The sequence below is a fragment of the Balaenoptera musculus genome, chromosome 15 (assembly GCF_009873245.2).
Source record: "Balaenoptera musculus isolate JJ_BM4_2016_0621 chromosome 15, mBalMus1.pri.v3, whole genome shotgun sequence".
Taxonomy (NCBI): Eukaryota; Metazoa; Chordata; class Mammalia; order Artiodactyla; family Balaenopteridae; genus Balaenoptera; species Balaenoptera musculus.
Genome location: NC_045799.1, coordinates 83,034,019 through 83,061,653, shown reverse-complemented (window position 1 = coordinate 83,061,653; position 27,635 = coordinate 83,034,019). Strand labels below are relative to the sequence as shown.

Genomic DNA, 27,635 nt, shown 5'->3' with positions numbered 1-27,635 from the left:
GCAATAAAACATATCGCGTCCTTGACAGTCTGGCCTAAGTTTTTATTGAATAAAGCATCCGAGGAATCGAGATGGTTCGGTGAGGCTGAGCAGGTCAGCAGTTGGTGCTCCGCAAGGAGGGGACACGGTCGCCCTGGAGAGAGGGCAGGGTGAAACCAGCGAGTCACAGCAGGACGACAGGGCGCTGCCGCAGAAGAAACGGTGATGCCCGCTCGGAGAAACCTGACAACCACGAGTGTAAACAGACAGGAGGGCGCCGCCCACCCGGCCCTTCACTTGCTTTGCCTGGGCACTGCCCCCAGACTCACGCCTCCCGGTCCCACCTCCAGGAGACGAGGCAAAGGCAGAGGCCACCGGCTCCCTCCAATGCCCCTCAGGAGGGGACCCAAGGGAGACCTCCTTAGAGTCAGCTTCTGGGCGGCAAACACTGCACCACAAAACAGTGCACAGCCGAGCCCTCCTGACGGGCACGCCGGGGAAGCTGGCGGTCAGCTCGATCCATCTCAAAATGAGCGGAGACGGGACATGCGCTCCGATGACCCCCGGGCAACGCGTCCGGCTGTGGGAAGCCAACTTGAGGCTGCACCAAATGGGGCCTTTTTCTGATTTAAAAAAAAAAAAGCAGCTGAGAAGCTGCCCGCTGGGAGTGGGGCTGCCTGGGGGGTGCCTCCCTAGGGCTCTGCTCCGGGCTGAGGCCTCCAGGCCCCTCTCAGCAGGTCTCCACCCGCCCCACCCCCTGCGACATGATCCGATGTAAAAGGAGCCCCCAGCCCCCAACCCCATCAGAGGAAGGGCTGGCTGAGGACCGACGACGGTGACTCTGACTCTGCACTTGGACAGCTTCTCGCAGCCACGGGCGGCCCCTCCGTCCTCCGACCACCCCAGGAGGGCCCGGCCCACCCGAGGAAGAAGACGCCCCTCCCCAGCACTTATTTCCAACCTTCCAACTCCTTCCTTAACTTTTGAAAGGAAACCCCGTTTGCGAATCTTGCTCTGAGAACTGATCAGGTCCAGGCAAAGCCACCCTGAGCCCCACAGCCATTTTTCTTTAGGGGGCAGGGCCGACGCCGTCTGGGGATGCCCAGGGCTCAGGGGTCCTTCGTGGGCTCTCTTCCCCAGGGGCAGTGCTCCTGGAAGGCTCCAGGCTCCCGTCCTGGAGAGGGAGGAGGCAGAGAGGGAAGGGACGGGCAGGAGAGGCCGGGGCGAAGGGGTCTGCACCCCACACCCCACGTTCTTCTCGCAGCCGGGGACACACAGCGTCCACAGGGCTTCACATTTCTGGGTTGTTTCAGTGCTTCCCAGGTGGCCATGACCTCAGGCCAGGTTCCCTCCCCAGTCTCGAATCTGGGCCTGGAGATACCACTTCTGGGATCCACGTTTCAGCATGTTCAGCACGAGAACAGCTCACGACAGGAAGGCTTGCATCAACCTTGGTCTTTCAAACCCAGCATCACACCTGCTCCAGGTGAGGGGAAGCGGCCTCAGCAGCAGACGGGATTGGGGGTCTCCTGCGGGGCACCGGCCACCTTCGAGGGCCCACTGGGGAGGCCCTGCTCCCCTCTGCGCTTGCCGGCCGTCTCCTGGGATGAGCTCCTGGGGGCCCTGGTGGCACTGGCCCGGACGGACAGGTGATCCCAGCCCCCCTGAAAGGAGAGAGCGGAGTGACCTGGGGTCAAGGGGCAGAGACCATCCTTCTAGACGGTTGGACTCTTGGGGGGCTCTGCCCGGGGCCTCCCACCCGAGAGCCCTCAGGGCTCGGAGCCCCAGGCCAGCACAGCCGCCCCGTGCCCAGCCCTGCTCACCCCGATGCCATAGTCCCAGCCCTGCCCCTTGGGCTCCAGGGGCTGCACACCCGTGCGGCGACACACAGTTCCCCGGCTCAGGCTGTGGCTCCCCTGGACTTTGTTGGCGATGACCCAGACCTGGAATGCAGACCCACTGAAGGCCCGGCCCCACCGCTGCAGGGGGACCGTGGAGACGGTAGTGGGGAGACCAGAGCAGAAACCCGGATCCCCCCCAAGTCCCCAACCCCAGGGCAAGCGCCCACCCCCTGCCCCTGTCGCCCCAGACCTGGTCCAGGGGCCCCACGGACACGCGGCGCACGTTGTTGGACACGTGTTCCCAGCTGGTGCCCTGCGGGTAGCTGGGTGTGACCCCCTGGCGGTACCACAGGTTCCCTAGGAGAGAAGCGCCAATACCGTGAGGCCCCGAGCGTCGGGATCCACTTCGGGGTCTGCAAGGCCGGGGGGGTCTGACCACGAGACAGGCGGGGTCTCCCTCTGCATCCCCCCCGCTGCCCGGGGCTCCTGCTGACCCACAGCCGGAGAGACCCTGGCCGGAGCCAGCCCTGCCCTCCCACGTTTGCCTCCCCCTCACTTCCTAAGTGTCCTGCTGTGCTGGGCTGGCACCCTCGTCTGCTTTCTATGCATGAGAAACCGAGGACAAGGAATTCTTCAAACAATAAAGAGACCTGGTCTGGAATAAAATCCCTGGGTTCCAGTCCCAATTCCGCCTTTCCTCGCCTTGCTCAGCTGTGACAACAACTACAGACCATTAAAGGGCACGGGCAGAGCTGGCTGGAGGTGGCACGGGGGGCGGGGCAGGGATGGCCTGGGCCGGGCAGGTGAGCTCCGCCAGCCCCAGCTGCCGCGGGGCTCCCGAGTCGCGGGCCTGGGTGGCACCGTCTAGAAGATGCTCCCAGGCCTTGGCACTGGGTCCTCCTCCCGAGGTGCAGGCAGGCCTGAGCACCGGGGGTGGCTGGTGGCCCCGACCCTGCGTGACCTGGGGGAGGGGCCTGCTTGGAGGCTGACCTCAGGCTGGCGGCCTCTCATGGGGCTTAGGAAGGTCTCGTGTTGGGCCTGGGGCGGGCGAGGGGCTGGGCTCATCCCGTCGGGGCGCTCAGGGAACCCCAGACCTCCCCTGGTGACCGCTGGGGATCAGAAACCACTTGCCGTTCTCGTCCAAGGCGAACACCGCTGTGCGCCCCACGGACACCTGTTTCAGTCTCTGTTTGGGAGGAGATGGGATGAGGTACCAGCAGTCGCCTGCGATGGGAGATTGGATTTGGGATGCAGCACCGAAACTGTCACCCCGGTGCTCCTGGAGCACGTGGCCTCCTCTGCAGCTCACAGGGTCAAGCAGGTGCGGCCGGCCTCTGTCCCCAGACTGGCCGGGCCACAAGTGTGAGAGGGCCCAGCGCGAGCTGACCCGTGTCCTGCTGTCCCTTCGATGCCCCGCCTGCCCAGGGCCCTCCCCAGGGCCCGCCCGAGGCTGTGGCAGCTTCCAGACGGTGGGGCCCAATGGGCCGCTGTCCCAAACAGGGCCAGGAAGGTGCCCGGCTCAGCACGCGGTGGAGACCCAGCCTCAGGGCCACTGTGCGAACCCACTGCCCCTCGTGGAGGCTGGCGATGCGCCAACCACCACCCACCCGTTGGTCCATCCATCCCCGTGCCGGACACTGCCCAGAAGTCCAGCCAAGAACAAGCCTGCACGGCCTGCACTCCCGGAGGGCAGCCAGGGTGGACACTGTGGATGGGGTGTGCGGGGTGCCCAGGGCTGTCCCCGAGGGGCAGGAGGCCAAGGATGGTGAAGGGCAGCCCCATCGCCAGGTGACCACCCCCGGGTCAGTCCCAGCGGAGGGGGATGGCCTCGGGGGAGCCCAGCACGGCCCCCGCGCCTGGTCCACAGGTGTGTTCGGTAAATGCTTGCTGAACTACACGGAGACCCGTCAGCCGGCTTCCCCGGAAGCGGAAGCAGCTCCAGCCGCCCCCTGGCGCCCGTCACAACATGGCAGCGGTGGCGGCAGGTGGGGATCCCCCCGAGGGGTGGCACTCACCAGCCGGCTTGGACGGGGACACGGAGCCACGGTAGAAGGCGGAACCGTCCCTGGCCACGGCCCACACCTGGTAGCAGCCCCCGATGGAGACGGAGGCGAAGGGCTGGTCGGTGCCCACGTGCAGCCAGGAGGAGCCCTGCAGGCGGGGAGGAGGGACACTCAGGGCGGCCGGGCCCCGCCTCTGTCACCCACCCGGGCTCCGGGAGCTGGCGGCTCCTCACGCCAACCTCGTCCTCAGCTCCAACTGCCCGCAGGGCTTGGCGACCCCTCGGGCCACGAGCGGTGTCCACCGGTCCCAGGGAACGTCCTGGGCAGAGGCCTGGGGAGGCCTGATCCCTGCCCGACTCCACCAAGGAGTCCCATCTCGGTAAGAATCCGCCAGGGCTTCAAGAGGGCTGGCAGGTGGGCAGGCCCTGGGCCCCACCAGGTGCTCACCGCGGGGTTGAGCTCGCACACGCCCAGACGGCACAACACGTCCCCCTTGTCGCTGACGGCCCAGAGCGCGATGCCGGGCCCGCTCCCGTGGGCACCCGGGGTCTCCGGAATGATGGACACGTCCCCCAGGGCGATGGGGGCCACCTCCAGCCAGGGCCCGCTGGTCACCAGCTTGCACTTTCTGTGCGGCAGGAAGAGAGCAAAGCCCCGGGCACCCTGATGCCGCCGTGAGCCTCAGGGCCATCTGCTCGGGACAGCCAGGCCCCTGGCCCCGGGGAGGGCGGGGGCCGCAACCTCCGACCCCCCCCCCCCCCCGAGGAGCCGGTGGGCACCACCCTTCACGCCGTCCGCCCCTGCCTGGCCTCCACCCCCCAGCCAGGCCTTCCTCCTGTCCTGCGGGTCCTGTAGAGCCTGCCAACATTTCTCTTGTTTGTTCTTGAAAACAAACTCTTCAGAAACAGCACTGGGAGCCCGGGGGCACTTCCTGGGCTGACATTTACTTTGATCCTCTTTTCTCCTCCCCCCTCTAACCTCCCCTTTGCTTCCACAGGGACTGAGGCCGAGGCAGGGAGGGTCATGGCGGCACCCCCCAGTTACCTCCCTCCTTACCTGGTCCAGCGCCTTCTCCTGACGAAATCCTTCATGGTTTTGTGCCCGTGGTACAAGCTGCAGAGGAAGAAGCTGACGTTGAGATCGTGCCGTGGAAGTTTCTGGAAGGTGACGCTGCACGCACATCCCTTCCCCAGGAGTTACAGAGCCCAGCCCTCAGTGTGAGCCGAGGCGGGGCTCGGGGGCAGCAGGTAAGGGAGGACACCGTCCTCCTGCTTCAGATGCCTCTGGCCCCGCCCGGGCCTCCCTGCGGGGTCTCCCTGGGGCTGGCAGCTGCCCAGCTGGGGGGTGGGTTGTAGCCAAGGGGCCTCTGAGCCCTCCCCACCCCCAGGCGCCATCAGAGCCCTTCTGGGGAGCAGTCAAGCTCAGGGCCCGAGGCCAAAGCGGGGGGGGGGGGGGGTGGATCAGTCCAGGATAAACCAGCCTGGGTTTGCTCAGAAGCCAGGCTCAGGCCCCGGCTCAGTCTGGCCCGGCTCCATCCTCCGTCTGGACATGAACTGTGTACCGTGAAGGGCCTGCACTGCCGGGCAGGGGGCAGGGACTCTGCCTGGCTGACCAGGCCTGACACCCGGGGTCCCAGCCCCCTCCCCACGCAGAGAGAGACTTGCTTACGCAGGGAAGTCACTGGCGTACTGCCACCCCTCCTGGTCCGTGCCCCCAGGGACGCTGAAATCCACGAACCAGTCAGAAACCTGGGGGACGGGCGGGTCAGTGCGGGCGGACACCCCCCACTGCAGCCCCCGCCCCGCCCCAGCCCGGAGCTTACCCAGGCCCACTGCAGGGACGGGGGCTTCGTGCTGGCCTTGGTGCACTCCTGCAGGCCCGTGGCGTCACTCCACATGTACCGGTCAGTGGGCAGACCCCTGTGCAGGACAACAGGGCCGAGGTGACGCCAGAGAGAGGGGAGAACGGCCCCCCCGCCCAGGCCCCTGGGACGGCTGCATCTCTGGAGGGGTGAGGGGGCGGAAACAGGATGGCCCCAGGGCGGCGACAGCAACGGGGGGACCCCACATCACACGGGGGCCAGGCGCCAACCAACCACAGCCAGGCCACCCCCCCGAGGAACCCCACACCTCGTTCTCTCGTGATGTGGGTCATTGTGTCCTGAAAAGACGTTGAAGCCCTAACCCCAGTGCCTATGAGTGTGACCTCATTTGGAAATAGAGTCTTTGCAGAGAATCAAGTTGAGATGAGATGGTTATTGAGTGGGCCCTAATCCACTATGACAGCGTCCTTACAAAACGGGGACATCTGGACCCAAGTTTCCCAAATTGGGAAGACGACGTGAAGACAAGGAGAAGGCCATGTGACAACTGAGTCACCAGACAAGGAGCACTGGAGGCCCCCGGAAGCCAGGAGAGAGGCCGGAACAGATCCTCCCCAGGGCCCTCAGGAGGAAGCGAGCCTGCTGACACCTGATCTCAGACTCCGCGGCCTCCAGAATGGAGAGAATAAACGTCTGCTGTTTAAGCTGCTCAGCCCGTGGTGTTTTGTTACAGCAGCCCCGGCTGACTGATACACTCCCAGCAACACACAGTGCACGGTGGTCTCCGCGGGCGGCTGTGGCCCTGGCTTTGCACTCTCTACACGGGCTGGGGAGCCCGGCGCTGCTTTTCTTCTCCCGAGGACCAAGTAGGGAGTGAGGAGGAAGGGGAGAGGCAAGCAGGTCAGCATCCCGTGTGGACCCTACACACAGCCGGGGTGGAGGCTTCCAGAACACATGCAGGCAACGTGTATCAGCTCCCTTAGAAGGGCTCAGACCCTGAGTTACTGAGGTGAACAGAGAGACTCACAAATATTTACACACGAGGAAATCCTTTAAACTGTCCAGACGACAGCAAAAGGTCACAAACAGTCTACACGTCCAAGACCGAGGAGAGGTGAGATAAGCCAGGTCCACCCTCGGGGATCAAATTGGGAGGCTGTCACAGGCCATCTGTACATGTCTGACTGTCCCCCTGCCACCAGCAAACGCAGGCACACTGGGGACGGGCAGGGGGAAACACACCAAAATGCTGATAGTGGCTACTATTTTTGGTTGGTGGGATTAGAGTTTATTCTTCATGTTATTTGAAATTTCTTCCTTTCATCAATTTTGAAAAAACAAAGGAAATTTAAAAGTTTGTGCCATTTATCATAGACTCAAAAATATGAAATACCATTTATAAAAGATGTCAAGACCCCGTTATAGAAAATCACAAAACCTTATTAAGAAGAAATTAAAGATCTACATAAATGGAGGTATAAACTGCGTCCAGATTTTGGAGATTTAGGAATGTGAGATAACGTTTCTACCCAAACTAACCTACAGATCCAAGGCCATCCTGACCAAGACCCCAAGAGCTTTTGAGGACTGCTTCTGAAATTCATCTAGAACTGATCCAGGAAGAGCCAAAGCTAGATGAAGAAGATGAGAGGCTTTGACAACTTCCCATAAAGGGACGGCAGCTGGAACAATGTAGGGTTAGCACAAGGATGCCCAAGGCTGCACGGAAGAGAAGGGCTTGGGAACGGCCACTGCCCACATGGACACTGGAGTTAAGGCAGAGGTGGCCACTGTGATGCAAGGGGGAAGGACAGTCTTTTCAATAAATGGTGTGGGTCACTGGAGAGTAAAAAACCAAAAACACTTGATCCCTACCTCACCCTATATACCAAGTAGTTCAGGCCAGGGGGTTCTAGACCTAAATGGACAAGACAGAGGAATAAAGCTTCCAGAACAGGGTGGACAAAACATACCCCACAGGCCTAATCAGGACTGTTTCAGCACAGCCTACAAAGTAAGGGTGGTTTTTACATTTTTAAATGGTTGAAAAAAATTCGAAGAAGGATAATGCTTTGTGACACGTGAAAATTCTGTGCAATTCAAATTTGTGTCCAGGAATAACATCTTATTGGGACACAGCAATGCTCATTCGTTTACGTGGCTGCTTTCAAGCGGCAGCTGCAGAGTGAGTCACTGTGACAGAGACCCTAAGGTCCACCACACCTGAACTATTTCCTATCTGGTCCTTTATAGAAAAAGTTTGCTGACTGCTGTTCCAGAGATAGAAGGATGTATTAATCCCCTTGGGGTTAATGAGATTTCTTAAGAGGTTTTTTTAAAGGCCCCATCTTTTTTTTTTTTTTTTTAAGGCCCCATCTTTATGTAAAGAAAAGGATGATCAACAGGACTACATCTAATAATTAAGTCACCACTAACGGTGAAAAGCAAGCTGCAGAACAGGAGAAATAACAGATAAAGGGCTCACACCTTCATATGTAAAGAGCACTGGCAAATCAAGGAAAAGAGATCATCTGACCAAAACATGGGATAAGGACTCGAAGGGGCATTTCACAAAGGAGGGTATCCAAGTGCCAGTACATGTATGAAAGGTGCTCTGTCCCATTAGCCCCCAGGAAACGGAAACTGGAAACAGGAGATATTACTACACACTCACCAGTGTGGCTAAAACATAAGAAACCAAAAAAGATGTGGGGCATGCCCTGCCTATGAGAGTGTGGACAGGTCCACCCACTGCAGAGAACTGGCTATTCCAACACCAACTGGGAGGACTGCAACACCACTCAGCCCCCACAAGGTAAAGGGCATGGTCCCCAGCAAGACTGCCCCCACTTCAGATACCAGCCATACTGCACTTCTGACCAACTGGCTACAAATTGGGGGTGGTTCTCATTACCTCCTCGGGTTTGATAATTTGCTAGAACGACTCAGGGAACTCAGGAAAGCTCTCTACTTAGGATCATAGTTTTACTATACAGGATGTGAAATGGGACCAGTCGAAAGAAGAGACCCACAGGGCCAAGTCTGGGAGGGGCCCCAGCGCAGAGCTTGGATGAGGCTCAAGTTTGAGAACCGCTGTTCTGGCCGGCCGAAACCCCTGCAGCGGCTTTAAGAGCTAAGAAATACCACAACTCGCTTACTTTCTAAAACGAACGAACCAAATACCCCAGGACAGGGTATGAGAAATACGTTTCTGTGCTGAGTGGGCAGGAAATAAATAGCTGCATACAATCTAGATTTTCTAGAGTGTCCCGCTTCTGGACCAAACACAACGTATTAACTGTCTTGTCCCAAAGCCTCACATTTGGAGAATTAAAATAATTTCGGTGGAGGGTGTGATGTTCTCAGCAGCTTCAGTGAAGCAAAACTTTTCAAGAAAGTTAAGTAACCACCCCACTCAAAAAAAAGCACCAGAGGGGATGGGGAGGGAGGTGGCGATGTTCTATTTCGTGACCCGGATAGTGATTACGCTGGTGTTTGATCTGTGAAAACTCGATGATATATATGGGCATATCAACATATTTAGATACATCTCACCGTATGTACGTATATGTGTATGTTTCATGCACTTTATGTATGTTATGCTCTTAGTAAGTGAGTTTTTAAAATACGCATTATACTTTAAGGGAGAAAATCCTGTAAGCAGTAAGATCCAGTTAGTTCCACATCTGGGGCCAGACGCCAGCTCTCCCGCTACAGCAGATGCGCCCGTTCAGCTCGGTCCTGTTTCCGCGGGCGCCCGACTGGCTCACCTGCTGGTGTAGCCCGTGACAGGGTTCCAGCGCTGGTTCTCATAGATGTAGACACACTTTACGTCCGACTGCGTGTAGATGTTGCTGGTACTGCTGGCCAGGCCTGGGGGTGGAGAGGAGGATGCTGGACCCAGGCCGCACCTGCCTGCCTGACTAGGTGAGAGCAGGCGGGAGGAGAGGGCCGAGAGGAGTTCACAGGCTGGCTGAGCTGATCTCACAGGCCGGCTGAGCTTATCTCCCAGGGGCTGGCCGGCTTGGGTTTCTCTCCTCTGGGATTATCCTGGGGTTGCATGCCCTGGGTGAGAAGAATCTGACACTCCTCCACCTCATGCCCTGTTCTCACCTGCTCCTCTTCCCCCACCTTCCAGCCCACTTACCTGGCACTGGGCAGGTGTGAGGCCCACCCAGCTCATTCCTTACTAACAAAGGTGCCTTGGACCCCTCATGTAACCCCATGAGCCCCACTTTCCTCATCTGTAAGATGGGGACAAAAGTAATTCCTGCCTCACAAACAGGGAAGCTGTTAAACCTGCACGGATGTGCGTTCCTGGGGTCTCAGTGGACCACAGTTCTACAGGATTAGCCACCTCCACTGTAGGGCGTGTGGGCTGTGGCATGGAATGTCCCACTTCGGTGTTTGTTTCTGCCTCCGTTTACCAGTAGGAGACACAGGGACCCTACCTCCAGAACTCGGGGAGCCCCCAGGGGTTCAGCAAGCTCTCGTCCCCTAAGACACCACCCATCTAAAGGGGAGCTGGAATCTGGGCCTGGGAATCAGGAGACTGGCCCTGGCGGCTGTCTTTCTAGAACCTTCACGGCCTCCAGCTCAGCAGTGGGTGCCCAGGAAGGCCCATTGGGGGGCGAGGCCTGGTCTCTGGGCTCTCACGCTTTGTGCGTTGGCCCCGGGATTTGGAGGTTGGCAGTGGTGAAGGTCACCTGTCAGCCAGCTGTCAGCTGAGCGTCAGTACTGGCGCAGCGGCTCTGGCTCCGGCGTGGGGCGGGGAAGCCAGCCAGGGATTAGAGGGGGGACCGGCCCGTGCGGGAGGCTGGGGGCAGGGCTGGGGGAGCCGGTCCTGCCACCCTCACCTTGGAAGCAGCCTCCACCGTAGCCACCCGTGTACACCCAGGCCGTGTGGTCATAGCCGATGCCCCACACCACGCCCCGGCTGTTGGCCTCCACCACCCGCAGGTGGCCTCCCATTTGCCGCCAGAACCTGGAGATGAGGAGGGAGGGAGAGGAGGGGAGAAACCATCCTGAAGGGCTTTCCAGCAGCTACCCCGCTGCTCCGTGGCCTCCTGGGACGTCCTGCTTTACTCACCTTCGGCCTCCAATGACAGACTCTATTGAGCACAAGGGAACCCGCCTGGCTTCCCACTGGGAATTAACCAGCTAAGGCGAACCCTGAGCTGGTGCAGGAGCCGGTCAGGCCCCCAGAGAGCGGGGGCTTCAAGAGCCCCTGATCCCTGGAGTTATGCAGACGGGAGCGAGGTCAGCAGCCTGAGTGCCCCCTGCCCCCTGGGGTCTGGGACCGGCGTGTCACGCCAGACCAGGATGAGCCACCACTCGGGCCAGCACGGCCTCCCGGAGTGCAGGGTGCAGCTGCCACCTGGGGCACGCTCCTGCGGGCGGAGGCCCTGCCACTGTCCAGAGGCAACTCGCCCGACTGGGCGCCGGGCACACAGGGCCGCCAAGAGCGGACGAGCGAAGGGCGGACAGACATCCCCTCTCCCTCCTGTGCAGGGCCTCCCAGCCTCACCCACATCCCCCTGGTCCTCATGGGCTCTGGGTGACCTTCTGGGCCAGGGCCCCAGCTCCGTCAGGCGCAGCCAACTCACATCTGGTCACAGGGCAGCCAGCGCTCGGGGGCCTCGAGGTCTGGGCTGGGCTCGCTCACGAAGATGTCCCCCTTGCAGGTGACGGACCAGATGGCCTGCGGGGAGGGGCGGCCGTGCACCCTCCGGCTCTCGCAGCAGCACAGGTTGAGCAGGGCGAGCTGGCGCGGGGAGGGGGCCGGTCAGCGAGGCCGGGCGGCCCAAGCCCGAGGCTCCCTCACCCCCGCCCGCGGGACCCCCGCCCGCTCACCCAGTCGCTCATGTCCTGCTCAGTGGCAGCGGCCAGGCGCACAGGCCACCTCTGCCGCGTCCTTTCGGGGGTGTACACGGCAAAGGAGTGCTTGGCCTCATTGAGCACGGGGACCAGCGCCGTCACCTCGTTGAGGAACACGTGGATGTACTGTCGGCAGAGGACAGGCAGCAGGGCCGTCACCGGGGAACCCGCGGGGCTGGGGGTGCCGCAGGCCCCTGGGTGGCGCCCCCATGTGCTGTGGCGACAGGGACAGCTGGGTCACCCCGATTCGAGAGCCGACCCCTGGGGGTCCCGGGCCTACGGGGTTTAGTGGTGGGTGGGCAGGTTCTAATGGGGAGGCCTTGCTCGTGAGCAAGAGCCTTAGTGATGTTTTCGATGTGGACGAGGGCATTTAGAGCCAGACTGACTGGGTTCAAACCCCAGCCCCGGAGGGGGCGGTTCTGTCTCCAGAGCCTGGTTGCTTATCTGGAACCCGAGGGCCCATCAGCGCTGCTGGGGGCGAGGCCAGCACACGCCTGCCGGCCACTGCCCGGTGCGGCCACCGCGGACGGGTGCTTGAGAGACGCCACACGCTGTCCTGGGCTAAGCGCCTCGGGGCCCGTGTCCGTGCCCACTCCTGCACCCCGGCTCTGCAACCCCTCCCCTGGGACACCCCAGCCCCCTGTACCTCCCCTCCCCTACACACCCCACCCGGCACCTCCCCCTCCCCTACACCCCCTCCCCACCCCGGCACCTCCCCTATGGCACCCCCACCCACCTTCTTCTCCTCGTGGATCATGTAGTAGATGAAAAGGATGCTGTCCCGAACTCCATCGTGGCCCGTGAACTGTTCCAGGGCCACACGGACGTCCACCCACTTGTGGGGTTTCCAGTCGCACCACCACTGCAGGGCCCCCGTCTTCACCCACACCGACTGCAGCACAGCGGGACGGTGGGACGGGGTCACAGGCAGGCCCTGGGGCGCCACACTCCGGCCCAGTCCCCGGCACCCCGGGGCCACTCTGCTCCCTTCACTGCCGCGCTGGGGGCTCCTGCCCGGCCCTCCCGGCTCCCCCCCTTCACCCTAAGGACAGAAGTGATGCCATCAGACACCCGCCAGGTGCCAGGCCCTGAGCCAGTGAATTCTATGATTCTCAAACAGTCTGTGGGATCGGCACCGTTAGCCCATGCTCTGGATAGGGAAACTGAGGCCCGGGAGGTTCTGTGCCTGGCCCGACGTCAGAGTGAGTCAGCGGCAAAGCCGGGACCCACACCCCCCGAGACGCGGCCAGGTCCTGTGTGCCTGCGACGCAGTGGGGCCCGCACGGAGCTCCTGAGGGCAAGTGAATCAACAAAGGGGCTCATCTCGTCGTCTTTGACTCTCCGCGGGCCTGGAGGGGCCGGCTTCACGTCCGAGATGGGCGGGCGGGAGGGTGGCTGCCTCCGTCTGTGTCCCTCCCGCCTCACGTCAGGGCTGGCCTGCAGCGGGCGCCCGACGGACGTGTGCTGGGGCACGTGCCCCCGGGCACTGCCCACCTGCTCCACGGCCTGCTCGTAGTGTCGGAAGTTCTCCAGCTCCCGCTGGGTCCTCTCGGTGAGCTGCTGGAAGATCTGCTTCCGCCAGGCGGCCGTCTGGGCCGGCGTGATGGGCAGCGAGAGCATCTGCATGGAGGCGCGCAGGCCTGCGGGCCGGTCGGAGCCTCAGGGCTGGGCAGCAGGCCAGGCCTCTCTGCTCTTTTCTTCACCAGCCCTTTCTTTCTGGAAAGCTACCATCTCTGTAAAATGTCCCGTGAGCCCTCCCTCCCATCATTCACCCTGATGGGAAAGCTGATGTCCCCCAGGTCAGCCTAGAAGGGCCCCCACTGCTGGGACAGGGGGAGGGAAGGGGCTCCAGGCCCACGCCCTTCCTTCTGATGGCCTGGGCTGGTCTTGGAAGGCTCCAGAAAGACGGGCTGAGCACAGTGGGGGCATCAGGCCTGCTCCACCTCCCCTGGCGCACCCTCTGGGGCGCTGGGCCGCTGCCCTTACCCGAGTGGGCGGTGAACCACTTGAGCGTGGTGTGGGCCTCCACGGCACAGCCTCCCCCGGACACCCAGGCCCACAGCGCGTGGCAGTCGGCGCTGTCGGGCTCCTCCAGGCCCAGCGGGAGAAGTGCCAGCGAGGAGAGGTTGGTGCCCTCGGGAAAGTCAGCGGCTGCATGTCTGGGCCCTTTCTTGGGCTCCTTCAGGTCGATGTTGGTCCAGGGCAGCTCGGCCGGGGTGGAGGCAGGGCCGGCGACCTCCACATCACGCTCAGGGTCAGGCCCAGGTCTCTCGGCCTCCGAGTCGCTTGGCACACGGGACTCGCCACCACCCCTCACCTCGTCGCCAAAGAAGCAGCCGGCGCTGGAAGGAGAGGGGCAGACCCGTGATTCCCTCGGGGGAGGACCACGTGCTGTGTGACCCCCGGCCAAGTCACGGCCTCTCTGTGCCACACACACCAATACCTACTCCCCAGGGAGCTGGAACCCCTGGGAACTTTTTTTTTTTTTTTAAATTTTTGGCTGCGTTGGGTCTTCGTTGCTGCGTTCGGGCTTTCTCTAGTTGCGGCGAGAGGGGGCTACTCTTCGTTGTGGTGTGTGGGCTTCTCATTGTGGTGGCTTCTCGTTGCAGAGCACGGGCTCTAGGTGCGTGGGCTTCAGTAGCTGTGGCACGAGGGCTCAGTAGTTGTGGCTCGCGGGCTCTAGAGCGCAGGCTCAGTAGTTGTGGTGCACGGGCTTAGTTGCTCTGCGGCATGTGAGATCTTCCCGGACAAGGGCTCAAACCTGTGTCCCCGGCGTTGGCAGGTGGATTCTTAACCACTGCGCCACCAGGGAAGTCCCACCCTCAGGAACTCTGAAAGGTCCCCAGGCCACACCCAGACCAACCAAATCAATGTTAGGTGGAGATCTGGCAGTATTATTATTTGTTATCGTAAAATACGTGTGATGTAAAATGTACCATTTAAAATTGTAAAATGCAGTGGCGTTAAGTACATTCACAATGTTGTGCAACCACTACCAACTTCCAGAACCTTCTCATCACCCCAAACAGAAACCCTGTACCCATTAAGGAGTCACTCTCTAGCCTACCCTTTTCCCCCAACCTCCTGGCAACCACTAATTTGCTTTCTGTCTCCAGAATAGGATTCGCCTATTCTGGACACTTCATATAAACGGCATCGTACACTATGTGACCTTTTGTGACTCACTGCTGTCACTTAGTGTAAGATGTCAGGAGTCATCCGTGCTGTAGCATGTGTCAACACTTCATTCCCTTGTATTGCTAAATAATATTCCATTGTATGGAGACGCTATGTTTTATTCATCCATTGATGGACATTTGAATTGTTTCCACGTTTCAGCTATTGTGAATAGTGCTTCTTTTAATATTCATGTTCAAATTTTTGTTCGAACATGTTTTCGGTTCTTCTGCATATCTATCTAGGAGTGAAATTACTGGGTCCTATGGTGACTCTATCTTTAACTTCTTGAGGAACTGCCAGACTATTTTCTAAAGTGGCTGCCCCATTTTACACCCCACCAGCAGTGCAGGGGAGTTCTAATTTCTCCACATCTTGTCAACACTTGTTACTGTCTCCCTTTTTGATTACAGCTATTCTGGTGGGTGTGAAGTGGTATCTCATGTGGTTTTTTTTTTTTTTAAATGTGGTTTTGTTTGCATTTCCCTCACGTCCCACAACGCTGAGCATCTTTTCCTGTGCTTGTTGGCCACTCGTATCTCTACTTTGGAGAAATGTCTATTCAAGTCCTTTGCTCTTCTAAGTTGAGTTGTTTTATTTTTTTGTTTTTGAGTTGTAAGAGCCCTTTATATATTCTAGATAACAGACCTTGTTAAATATATGATTTGCCACTATTTTCTCCCATTCTGTGGGTTGTCTTTTCATTTTCTTGATAGTGTCCGTTGATGTACAAAATTTTAAAATTTTGATGATGTCTGATTTATCTATGTTTTCTTTAGTTTCTTGTGCTTTGGGTGTCATATTTAAGAAGCCACTGCCAGTATATGTATAGCTGATTCACTTTGTTATAAAGTAGAAACTAACACACCATTGTAAAGCGATTATACTCCAATAAAGATGTTTAAAAAAATATATATATATATATATAAAATATATATATATATATATATATATATAAAAGAAGCCACTGCCAAGCCTAAGGTCATGAAGATCTGGCGTCAGTGGTTCTGGAAATTCTCAGCTGATTCCAATGTGCTGTTCCCTTTGAGAATGACCAGCTGAAGAGCCTAAACCCTCAGGTGACTGTGAGCAAACCCTGCCTGGCCAGCCTCCGGGCATCTCTAGGCTGACGGTGCAGCTGAGCGCTGACCACCAAGCTGGGGGAGCAGGGGGTGTAGACCAGCGTCTGAGGAGGGCCCAAGCTGCAAACGGATGGCGGCCGGCTGTAGAGTGCTGTGCCGAGGGCCCTGGGCCCCGTGACCGGGCAGGTGAGCGCTGGGGGCGTCCCCGGCTGAGACGCTAAGTCGCCTGCCTGCGTCCTAAGGGCCAGCGGGCAGGGCTGGGACGGGTCCACACGCTCTAACCCCTGGGATCTCAAGGCGTGGTCCCCAGAACTGCAGCAGGAGCACACCTGGGACCTTGCAAGACATGCGAAATCTCAAAAAAGTAGCTCTGGGGGCGGGGCGTGGAGATCCTCGGGAACGAGTTCTCCAGGTGATTCTGGGGCGCGCCTTAGTTCAGGGCCTCTCCTCCAGGCTAGAAACCCTCCCTCTTCTTCTCTGCTTTCCTTTGACACGGGGGCCTGAGCGTCCTCCCCGCAAAGAAGGCTTTTCTCTCCCAGACCTTGAGGCTTCAGGACCAACAGGCCAGCCCTGCTCGGGGACGGCCCCCGGCCCCGACACGGAAGAACATCCTGGCCTCGCCCGGCTGCCACCTCCCGCCTCCCGCCTCCCGAGTGCTGCCCCCGACCTCGGCCGAGCAGGACCCCAGGCGCAGGAAGGGAGGAGGCCATGCGGCCGCGGCTCTCGTGGGTCGGGACCTGCTTTTCTCCCGCCTGGGCTGAGGCCGGGCGGCACCCTCCTCCGACACTGCCCCCCCCACCCCGGACCGACCCCGCGGAGCCCCACCGCCTGCTCACCTGAGGAGGCTGGACAAGCTGCCCGCGCGTGAGCCGTCACACTCCCGGCCGGCGACGATGGCCTTCCACGTCTTCCCGCTGAGCTCGCTCTGGGTGACGCCGTGACGGAAGTACAAGGCCCGGTCCGTCCAGCCGATGCCCCAGACCTGGGACAGAGAGAGGTGCTGCTGGGGAGGGGGGAGGGGGGAGGGGGGGAGGGGCGGGGGCAGACTGGGGCTCCCTTCCCCTGGGGGGGGGTGGGGGGAGCCCCCCAGGTCTGGAGGACACGTCTGCAAATGCAGGCATGGGGTGGGTGGGTGCGCCTGTGTGGGCGGGCTGGGAAGGGGCTGGGGTGGCCGTGAGCTGAGTCCCGGACTCAGATGCAGGACACGGAGCCCCGAGGGGGCTGGGGGAGGGTGAGGCTCCAAGGTCACGAGGAGCAGGGACCCCAGCCTGGCTCCCCGACCTCAGGCAGACTTGGGCCTTTGGGGCAACAGCGTCCAGAGGAGGTGCTGGTACCGGTCGGCACTGTGCGGGGACATGAAATCCACCCATGTCCCCATCTTCCCTGTGGCCTTGGTGGGAAGGGAGCTACTCCCCAAGTGAACCCAGAGGATGGTTCTGGTCCTTTTAAAGATGCAAAATAACCTCCTTGATTCTGACCTCAGTTTTATGGGGAAGGTGGCCGGGCGAGCACTGAGGAAGGAAAGTGTGCTGGGCAGCTGAGGGGCCCAGGGGAGGGGCCTGGGAGCAGCCCCTTGGGAGCCCTGGCCTTGGGGGTGCCTGAAGGCGGAGCCGTGGCCCCAGGTGGCCTGGCTGGGGGGCGCTGCGGCGTCTCTGTCACTTGGTTATCGCACATGGCCTCCGTGCTCAGGCCCATGGGCACCAGCTAGCACCCGCCTCGCCCCTGCCCTTGCGTGCCCAGCTCACCTGGGCAGGTGAGGCGTGTGTGAGGGCACAGGAAAGGCCGGCCCCCCCGCCCCCAGGAGGAGCTTTCAGAGCATTGGGAAAGGTGTCACCTTCACACCTTAAGTCTTAAAACTAGCCCAACCGCGTTATCCACCAGAACGAGGCTTTGCTATGGGAACCGTGAAGGTGATGTTTAAAAGATGCTGCTCTTACAGAGTTGGAAGATGTTTTGTCCTTTACTCAGTGATCTGATTTCGCCCCGAAACTTCTCAACAAAACTTTCCAGTCTCCAGGATGAATGTCCCTCCCCAGATCCGTGCTCGCTACCACTGCTCTGAGGGTCCTCGGGGGAGCGACCCAGGACAGTGGGGGCTCCAGGACTTGGGGGAAAGCAGCCCCCTCGGGTGCCCTCGCGGGCCTGGAGTGGGCAGAGGTGCTGGGATGCCCTCCCGTGTCAGCCTCCTGAGCATGCCCAGTGGAAAGGGACGGCGGGAAGCATGGGGGCCCCATTCTGATTCCTCTGCCGCCCCCCACCCCCACCCCTGGGGACCAAGGCTCGGGACCACACACACCTGGTCGTTTAGCCCCACGTTCACCATCATCATTTCTCCAACCATCTCGATCCAGCTGGTGCCGCAGGGGTTGTGAGAGTTGACGCCTCTTCGGAACCAAACCTGGGAAAGTCAGAAATAAACACGCCTCCCTGGAGGGCCACTGAAATAGAAGGGTTTTTGTTTTAAGGCTTGGGAAGAACAAATGAATAATTTGGTCCTTTGGTTCAGGCCACAGATGAGCACAGCACATTGTTCAGAAAGGATGCCCCTGACGTGGGGTTAGAAAGAGATGATGGAAGCAATGCGAAATCAGCTTATTTCACTGGACTTGCCTCTGATAAAGTCAAAATGACAAGCTCTGGACAGGAGAGAGGGGAGGCATTCATTTAGCTGAGGGTTTCAGAAAATTAGCTTCTGATTATTTGAAATGTTACAGCCTGTTGCGCAATAAATACAGTCATTCTGCACTTTGTACAGGGGCGCAGGCAATGTTTGGGGGGTCACCAAACATCTTGGAGATCACCAGTGACGTCAACAACAGAATACGCACGGTGCCTGGCTGACACTGGATTTATTCCAAAGGGTGTAGACCACTCTCCCGAGAACAAAAAACCACATAACCCTCAATGTTAAACGGAGCCCTTGGACCCAGCCCCCAGGGACCCCGTCCTACCTTCCGGTCCTTGGTGATGGCCCAGACGACACCGACTCCTGCGGAGACATGCAGGATTCCGTTTTCAGACGTGGGAGGCTCCACCACGGACCACGAACTTCCTACCCGGCCCCAGAAGACAGTGCAGGTGGCCCCCATCACTGGGAGCTCCGGGGAGAAGGTGGGCGCCCCCACCCTCCTCTCCCGCGCAAGGTGCAGGGCTGCCCACCTTTGGGATTGTTCCTGTTGATTCCTTCCCGGACCAAGGCCTGTCCCTCCCAGAGCGACACCCACAGCAGGTCGTGGGGCCCACAGCTGATCTGAACCGCCTCCCCCGGGGTGTCCACCAGGGACCACGACGAGCCTTCGGGGTTGGAGTGGCTGACGTCCTCTCTGTACCACACCTGGGTGGAGAGAGAAACCCAAGGGGAGGGTCAGGCAGGGTCAGGCGGGGCTCTGTGGCCGGGTTGGCTGCCTGAGCTTGGCTGCAATTGCATCAGCCCGTGCACAGCCCAAGCATGGGGTCTCCAGGGGACCAGGGGTCTCCAGGGGACTGGGGACCAGGGTGCCGGGACTGTCCAGATCTCGCTCACCCTGCCCCCACTGCCATTGGGATTCGACCAGATTAGATGACTCCTCCACCCCTGCTAAAAAATGCGACACTGACACCAGTATTTTGGTGGTCCTAGGGGACAGACGTCTTCTGTCGTCTGCTTGTGAGAACTCCAGCCCCAGCCCGGGTGTCCTGCGCCCCCTAGTGGCACAATGCGCTCAGGACACCTGTCTCTAGGGGAAGCCGGGGCCCCAGCGGCTGGATGAGAAAACCCCCAAGCCCCCTTCAAAGGAATGTCTAAAACGTCCACTTCTTTTTCTCCTTAACCTGAAGACAGGGAGCATAATCAAATATTTAAGACTGAGCCACCCGCTCCTATTGTCCAAACTGGCTGATGTCATCTGGAGGGGGCGGCACATTGCTGGCGTGGTCAGGAGGTCTGGGGTCCACGGCCTCCCAACCCTGTCACCTTGCCCTTCTTTTTCTTTTTAAAATTCTTTATTAGTTAGTGGGATTTATTACTCATACTAATTTTATTTGTAAACTTTAAATTCTATGCTATCTGAACAGACTGCCTTAACACTTGTGAATTATGTGACATGATCTCACTTATAATAATGAATAAAACATTTTCAATGATTTAGTACAGACAGAATTTTCCAAGGAAAAAAGACAATGGATTGGTTATAAGCCTCCATCATGATCACCATCACTCACAAATGCGTGTGCTATGGGCCCTGTTTGCACATGATGGTTTGCTGGGTGCTTCTTCGAACACCTTATACAGTGAATAAATCAGCCGCTGGGTCAACTGCCTTCCTGCACTGCAGAACCAGGCCTTGGCAGCCCCGCTTCTGCTACCTGCTGGTTTGGGCCCAACTGTCTGCCCAGCTCCTCCAGGAGCCCTGGGTCCTGGTCTCACCTTTTACGGACCACAGGAGTGATGCAGGGCAGCGCTGGCTCACACCTGGCACTGCTCTCAAACCCGTCCTCCCCTCTCTTTGCATCCAGGTGGCGTGGCCCCTCGATGGGGGCTCTGTCCCCGGCCAGCTCCCCACCACCCTTCAGTGTGGCTCAGAGAAAACAACTACGGGTTGACCTAAGCCCAGACCAAGCAGGACCTGAAGGTAAGCCTGATAAAAGCCTGCTGTGACTGCTCCAAAGCCAATCAGAGAATTTTGGTCAATTTGTGTTAAGAGTACTGAACAGTCACGAAGTACGCTCTACAGCCACAGCCGAAGTGTTGGGTCACCTGCACCCAGGCCCATCTATGTCACTGTCACTGCTGCTGTCAGCAGTGGGTTTTATTCCTTTGCTTAGTTCACAAGCTCCCCGAGAAAAGAATCTCCTCTCCTCTCTGAACATCTACCCACCCACACAGCTACCCCCACCCACCCATCCAAACAGCCATCCATCCATCCACCCACCTCTCCACTCATCAATATGCTTATCCACCAACCCACCTGCTCATCCATCCGACCAACCATCCATCCATCTATCCATCCCCCTATGCATTCATCCACATAACCATCCATGCATTTATCCATCCACCCACCCATACGCACACACACACGCGTGCGCGCACACACACACGTGCACACACGCGTGCACACACACGTGCACACACACGTGCACACACACACACGCACGCACACACACGCACATCTATACCCCTATCCATCCATCTACTTATTCATCCATCCTCCTACCCACCCCCCCCATCCACAATACTACTGGAGACCACCATTTGGGAGGCACCACAAGGCAGCGGGCAGGGAGCTGAGATTCTGTCTCAGGAGCCAATATTGATGCTGTCTGAGCCCAGGGTGGACATGGTCAGTGCTCCCAGGGCTCAGAGGAGGGACGGGCCAGGACCAGCCATGCGGTGGGAGGTCAGAGGCTTGTGGGAGGAACAGGACCCCATGGGTCCCCAGGACAGCAGGATTCACAGGAGGGGGACTCTGTGGGGACCCCGGTAACAGGCTGACCGCTCAGGGCAGCCCCAGCTGCGGGGACAGGCGGCGAGGAGGAGGTCCCGGGGAGAGCCCTCCTCCCGCCTCCACCTCTGGGAGGACAACGGACGACAGCTTCTCTCCTGCCCGCTCCCTGTGGCCAACCTCCTTCAGCCGCCTCCCATGCCAGGCCAGGGGGGCACAGGCCTCACCTTCCCCTGCAGAGACACGGCCCACACGGACAGGCGGCCCACGGGCTCGTCTGTGATCTCCCAACCCCCCACAGAGAGGTCGCTGAAGGGGTCAGGCAACTGCTGGGGGTCATCCTCCGACGGGATCTGAAACGAGGAGGTGTGAGGCAGTAGCAGTCAGTGCCTGTGGGCACCTGGGCCAGGAGGTGGCCCTGCTCCCCGCCTGGTGGACACCTGGACGTGCACACTCCCACCCCCGGCTTCCCCTCCGGCCCGCAGCACGCTGCCTTCCGTCCTCCAGCTCGACCCCAACTGACTTCGCAGGGCCGGCAGCATCAGGATGGAGGGTTCCCGGCCCTGGGCCCCCTCTGCCATGTCGTCCCCCTGTTGGCTGCCAGGCCTGGGCTGCTGTCCCCAAGGAGTCACTCCTGCCCCCGCTCTGCAGGGGCCTGACCGCTGTGGCTCCCCCCGCCCCCGATCACAGAACATGGCCCTGCGGTGGCCGTCACCTTGCTCCCAGGCTGCTCCCAGCCCCAGGGCCAGGCAGGCTGGGCTGGCAGCCCCACCTCGGGGCATGGACCCTGCAAAGGGGTCAGGCGAGGGCCTGAGGCCTTCCTCTCGTTCGAGGCCACCTAGGACCCCAATCCAGGCCTTGCGTCCCTAAGTTGGTTTTTGTGGGTCACTGGAAAAATACAAGAGCCGGAGCGGCTCCCACGCGGGGTGGGGGGCAGGGGAGGAAGACGTGCACAGACTGAGCCTGCGTCTGGGACAGGGCAGCCTGGAGACCAGGTCAAGACAATTCTGTGCTGTCCTGGGCCACGGTCTGGCCCGGCTCCCCGAGCGGCCATCTCCCAAACGAAGGGCCGCCCAGGGCCACAGCCTTCCGAACAGGAGAGCAGGAAAGGCCAGGCCCCGGGGCGGGCATGGCGTCCCCTGAGCAGGGCAGGGAGGGTGGGGCTGAGGGCCGTGTGACCCTCCCCACTACAGGACTGAGCTCTGGGCCCCGCCTCCTGCCCCCAGCCACACGCAGGCCCCCGGACCTTGGCCCAGGTGTCCCGGGACTTGTATCTCCTGTACCGGGTCCACCGCCGGCGCCGCACACAGGAATTCCACTTCTTGTCCCTCGTGTACGTGTGGGGGAAGTCAATGGCATATGTCCACCCCTGCAATACCGAGATGGGGGGAGGGTCCGTAAGGCTCTCGAGGAAGGAGGTGAAGGAGCTGGGGAAGGGGGAGCAGGATGGAGGAGGGGCGCGGCCCGAAGCAGCGTCCTCCCCATGGATCCCGTCCGGCAAGCGGGGAGCACGCGGGGCCCAGGCTGAGGTCTGATGCCACGGGGCGCTGGGGAGAGCGCTGGGGGGACGGGCCGAGCCCAAGGCGCTCCCTCCCGCAGGGGGGCCCCGGCGGGACCCGAGTGCACCTACCCCTTTCTCTGTGGGCTCCCCTCCAAAATTCTCGTCCACGTACCAGTCCGACTCCCACTCCCAATGCGGCGAGGGCAGCGCCACCCCATCCAGCGGCCGGTGCTGGAGCCCACTCACGTCGCTCCACGGCCAGCGGTCGCTTGGCAGGAGCGCCTCGCAGAAGCCGCCCATGGGGTTCCAGCGCTGGGGGCCAGAGGCAGAGACCAGCCTTAGGCCTGGTGGCCAGGGCCTCTCCAAGGCCAGCGGGGACCTCCTCTCGTCTCCGGGGCGGGAAGGGAGCAGAGGGCCTGGCTCTGCGTCGTGAGCCAGCGGCCCAGCCTGGTCCCAAAGGGCAGAGGACCTGCCGCGCCGAGCAGTGGAGGACACGGCCTTCCTGGGCTCCTGGAACCCGGCCGGAGCCCCGTGCCTGTGCGGACCCGGCCAGCTGCCTGGATAGGGACCCACAGGGGCTCTGGCCTCAATGACTCGGACGCTGCACCACTCGGATCTCAGCAGAATGAAGGAGATGAAGGCGGGAACAAGCCGGGAGCCTGGGGTGCGGGGGCTCTTATCTCCCGGCAAAGCAACCAACCCAGCAACCCCGCCGCTCGGGACCCCACCTGATTCTCATAGGCCTCTTCCCGGCAGCGGATGGGGACGTCGCTGGCGCCCACGCGCACGTACACCTGGTTGTCGCAGGCGATGCCCCAGCAGCACGGCGCGGCCGCACTGACCCGCTTGAACTCCAGCTGGGCGTCCCTGCACAGCTCCCATTGCTGCCCGGCCGTGGACAGCGTGAACACCCTGCCGAAGAGATCCACCGCCCACAGCTCCGAGCTGGGCATGGCCGTGGCGCTGCGGGGAGACAGCGGCGGGAGGGCGAGGGTCAGCACCCACAGCCGCTCCCGGCCCGGGGCCAGCCGGGCCAGGCAGGCAGCCCGGGCCATGACCGTCTCCTGCCACAGGGGGCTGAGTGGCCCCCCGCAAAGCAGGGCCAGAGCCCAGCTTCAGTCCAGGGCCCTTTTCTGTTCTCTGCCTTTCGCCCTTCTCGTGATGGGGATTTTTTTTCAAACACACAAAAAAGTCCAGAGGACAAAACGTGTAACATCCGAATACCTACTGCCCCCAATTTAATGAATGTTCTTATTATTGGGTCATAGTTCGTTCAGATCTTTCTTGTCTAAAGAAGAAGTTGTAGATTTAATGAATCCCAAACCTACACGCGTCCTGCTGCCTCCCTGGGAGTCCTCTGCCCCACGGTGGACAGGGACCCCCTCGTGCTGGTCCCCCTGTGACCGTCCTCTGTGCGTTCGTGGGGCGTCCCCACGGGCCCGGCACCTCCCCCCACCCCCAGAGCCCTGCAGGGTCGCGCACGAGCCCTCTGGCCGTGTGCATGGCAGGGATGGGAGGGTCCTGTCTCTACCCTCCTTGTGTGACCACCTCCCTCTCTCTCCTTCCGCCATTCTCCACTCCTGTTCCTTCTTCTCTCCTCTTCCTTTCTTCTTTGCAGAGTCACGGCTATGCTCTACCACTGACCCTCCCAACCCCAGGGCTGGCAGTGCTGCTGGGACGTAACTCCTCGAGGTGTGGCAGGGCCACGTGGCCAGGCCCACGGCAGCAAAACAGAGCAGCTGGACGAGGGCAGTGCAGGGAATCCCAGTGAGCAGCTCTGCCGGACAGGGCGTCTCCCACATCCAAGACCCATCGCTGCCCCAGGGCGAGACACGGCTTGCCTGGTTCGGAAACCAGAGCTACGGGGAGACAGAGCCTGGGCGCCTGGAGGCCGAGGCCAGGCTGTTCTGCTCCCGAGACCCGCCGGGGCACCAGGGCGCTTCAGAAAGCGTGACGACTGGAATGACAACAGGGACGATGGAACGCGTCTGGAAACAGGAGCATCTGCTACGAGCAATTAGGCTCTTTCGGAAAAAAGTGTGTCTTACAAACACGGAGAAGAAAGAGCGTGGGCGGGAAAGGAAGTGACTGAAGGATAAAGAACAGGAAGCAGGGAAGTGGACCAGGCACGGAGCGGGAAACACCCAGAACAGGAAGTGGAGGAAGACGACGGGGGTGGTGGGCGGGGAGCCTGACCGGCAGAGTGGAGGAGCTTGATCCCTCCACCCGGGGCCCCAACGCCCAGGTCAAACACACGGGAAGTCAGGACGCTAGCCTTCTGAAGCCATTTGAAAACCGGCATCTGTATCCGGGTGCCTGAGATGGGACCCCTGGAAGAGCTGTGGCACCCCCAGATGCCCCTCCACTCCTCCCTGGGCAGGCCTGAGGGTCCACTCTCCCCGCTGCGGCATCTACGCCGTGACTAAGAGTGCCCAGGGCCACGCCGGACCCACACCATCCCGGCCCCACCACTTTCTAGCATGAACAAAAGCCCACTACTGACTAACCTCTCTGTGCCTCGATTTCCTAAGCTGTAAAAGGAAGAAAGGAAGACTGACCCAGTTATGTGGTTGTTGTGAGAACTGAATGAGATAACACAGGCACAGAGTTATAATAAAGTGCCCAGTACCCAGCAAGAACTCAATGAGTGTTACTGAAGTCATTTTATTACTTGCCATTTGCTCTCACAAGCTGCCACTTATCTTCTATCTCTTAAAAACAAAAAACTCAAAGCCCTTTCTGGTCAGCCTGAGTCTTCAGCCTCTTCACTTCCTCTGCATCTCCCAATGCTCTGCACAAAGTGGGTGTTTGTTCAAAGTTATGGAAAATCACCGCCACCTACATTCACCACACCACCACTCCCTGAGCTAAGATGGAAATATGGCTCCAAGGAAGCCGAATGTCATCAGTTACTTAAGGTTAAAAGTAAGGTCCTAGGAGGTGGATAGATATGTGATAAAGCAAGTATGGTAAACTGTCAAGAGTAGAATCTAGGTGGTGGGTGTGTGGGTGTTTACTGTATAATTCTTTCAACTTGGCTGTATGTTTGACAATCATCATAAATTGTTGGGGAAAAAAAGTAAGATTTTTACATGGGGGAGGGGAGATGTCGGTTCCCATGGTGACATTTTAATATAAATACAGTCTTCAAAGATATCTCTTGGCTCACAGGTCACTGTACAAGTAGCCAATTAAGTCAGGCTCAGTCTGCATGTTGAGCTCAATGAATGGTGATGTTGAACTTGGATACAATTTCCTCCAGAGAAATGACTAAGCAGATAGACGTACTTCAGCCTTCTGGGCAACTACCAGAAGACTCTACTGCAGAGAAAAGATGGGGGGGTTATGTTTGCAAATTCCCTCTGGTGTGGAAATCCTGGTATCCGTCACTTCCCACCTAAAGATGACACAAGGTGGACATCCTTGGTCAGCCTCGCCTCCTTTCCATGCCAGCCAGGATGTAGTCCCAAGTTCTCCCAAGCCACTTCCTGGCTGTGAGGTGATGGGGTAACCTGTCCAGGGACATGGGGGTCACTGGATCAGAGGACTCTTGAACGGGAGGTTGGAGCATTAAGTTCCACGATTCTGGGATCTTGGGATCTCTTTGATTTCTAGGGGTGGAGTGAGGGAGGCAACATCTTCCGAGAAAGCAACCTCCGATTCACCAAGAATTTCTGCACAATGAATTCCAGGTGGACCTTCAGTCATTCTGCTCACTAGGCCTGCTCACCACCCACAGAGTCATCTACCTTTCTGCTCGGGTTAATTAACAGATCCCTTCAGAGATGTAAAGGTACCCAAGGGAAGGTGGGGGTCGAGGGAGCGTGGAGTGCAGTACAGGGAGGGGCACGGTCCCAAGGGAGTGCCTAATGCATTTACTTACCAGGCCGCCTTAGGACTGCTTCCTGCCCAAGATTTCCTGTGGGTTTTTTTTTTTATTACACCCTGTCACACCCACCCCCTGAACAAACAGAGAAAACTGGCTACTAAAGCAGCTCACTGCCCGCCAGTTGTGGGAGCTGCTGGAAGGCGACATCAGGGTCTAAAGAGGTGGGAGAAAACAGCGGGACATGCACGCTAGTTGAGTCCTTCCATTCCCACAGGGAAGGAGGTGCCCTGAGCCGGCAGCTCTGAAGATAAACCCCCGGCTCCCATCATCTGGGCGGTCAGCCTGGTTTCGTTCCGGTTCCGTGCCCTTGGGCGACAGGTGGGTCCCCTGCCCGGCCACCAGTAGCATCTCAGCGCCGGGCCCTGACCATCTGCCTGAGCTAATCCCACGCCAAGCAGCTTTGCTCTCACCACTGCCCAGAGGAGGGACAGACGGTCTCCTCGCAGCTCGATCCTCTACACCCGCCGATCACTTCCCAAGTCACTCCAGCGCAAAGGCTGGTGGGGGTGTCACGTTCAGGGGTCGGGGTGGGGGTCCGGGGGCGGCGCCCCGCCGGGTGTGCAGGAAAGAGCACTGGCACAGCCCCTTCCCACCTCGCTGCGCGTGGGGCAAACGCTGCTGCTGCCTCCGCCGCCCCAACCTGTCCGGAGGGGCGGGGGCGCCCGTCCCACCTCCTGGCCGCCGCTGCACTCACCTGGGCCGGCGCCCGGCGTGCGGAGTCGCGGCGATCGCGCCTCTGAGGCCGGGAGAGCGAGCCGGCGCTCCCCCGGGGCCGGCGAGCCTGTGGGCAGGAAGCGGCAGCCAGGCCCGCGCCCATTGGCCAGCCTCGCAATAACGCAAACGCCGGAGACGCGCGATTGGCTGCGGCACGCTGCGTCACCAGCCTGCCTTCGGGTCTCGGCGGGGTCGCGCGCCCGCCCACTTCCGGGGTCTCGAAGAAGTTGAGCTTCGGGCTGCGTTGGTGGGGCGAGCTGCCCGCGCTGCCGGGACCGAGGCGGGCCTGCAGACCGCCCGCCGCCCCCCCAGGACCTGGCTGGTCGCCCC

The 27,635-nt window shown here is 60.0% G+C and overlaps 1 protein-coding gene across 5 annotated transcripts; it reads right to left on the bottom strand.

Annotated features, from left to right (window-relative positions):
- Nucleotides 1–21: 21 nt before the first annotated feature.
- Nucleotides 22–27,361, bottom strand: TECPR1 (tectonin beta-propeller repeat containing 1). 5 transcript variants are annotated; one of them, XM_036826240.1, is made up of 26 exons: nt 27,286–27,361; nt 23,431–23,665; nt 22,832–23,014; nt 22,448–22,570; nt 21,429–21,554; nt 18,941–19,115; nt 18,733–18,833; nt 18,078–18,179; nt 16,618–16,763; nt 13,509–13,864; nt 13,017–13,162; nt 12,259–12,414; nt 11,499–11,648; nt 11,252–11,409; nt 10,502–10,629; nt 9,416–9,518; nt 5,646–5,742; nt 5,492–5,571; nt 4,880–4,936; nt 4,271–4,451; nt 3,836–3,971; nt 2,952–3,006; nt 2,071–2,177; nt 1,803–1,922; nt 1,457–1,643; nt 22–1,153 (listed from the first exon to the last, which is right to left on the bottom strand). In XM_036826240.1, exons 2-26 carry the CDS (start codon nt 23,653–23,655, stop codon nt 43–45), a joined length of 4,509 nt encoding a protein of 1,502 aa, XP_036682135.1. In that variant the 5' UTR covers nt 23,656–23,665; nt 27,286–27,361; the 3' UTR covers nt 22–42. The 5 variants fall into 5 exon arrangements, with proteins under 5 accessions (XP_036682135.1, XP_036682136.1, XP_036682137.1 ...); XM_036826241.1 differs by having other exon boundaries at nt 18,733–18,770; XM_036826244.1 differs by having other exon boundaries at nt 1,072–1,153; nt 2,952–3,044.
- Nucleotides 27,362–27,635: the final 274 nt, after the last annotated feature.

What these genes read in the sequence shown, in the direction of transcription:
- TECPR1 (XM_036826240.1), bottom strand. Translation starts at nt 23,655, where the DNA reads ATGCCCAGCTCGGAGCTGTGGGCGGTGGATCTCTTCGGCAGGGTGTTC. An exon ending in CCATCACCAAGGACCGGAAG is followed by an intron (nt 18,180 to 18,732) that starts GTAGGACGGGGT and finishes TGACTTTCCCAG; the next exon opens with GTTTGGTTCCGAAGAGGCGT. An exon ending in GTCCCCGTCCAAGCCGGCTG is followed by an intron (nt 3,007 to 3,835) that starts GTGAGTGCCACC and finishes CCTCCCAAACAG; the next exon opens with AGACTGAAACAGGTGTCCGT.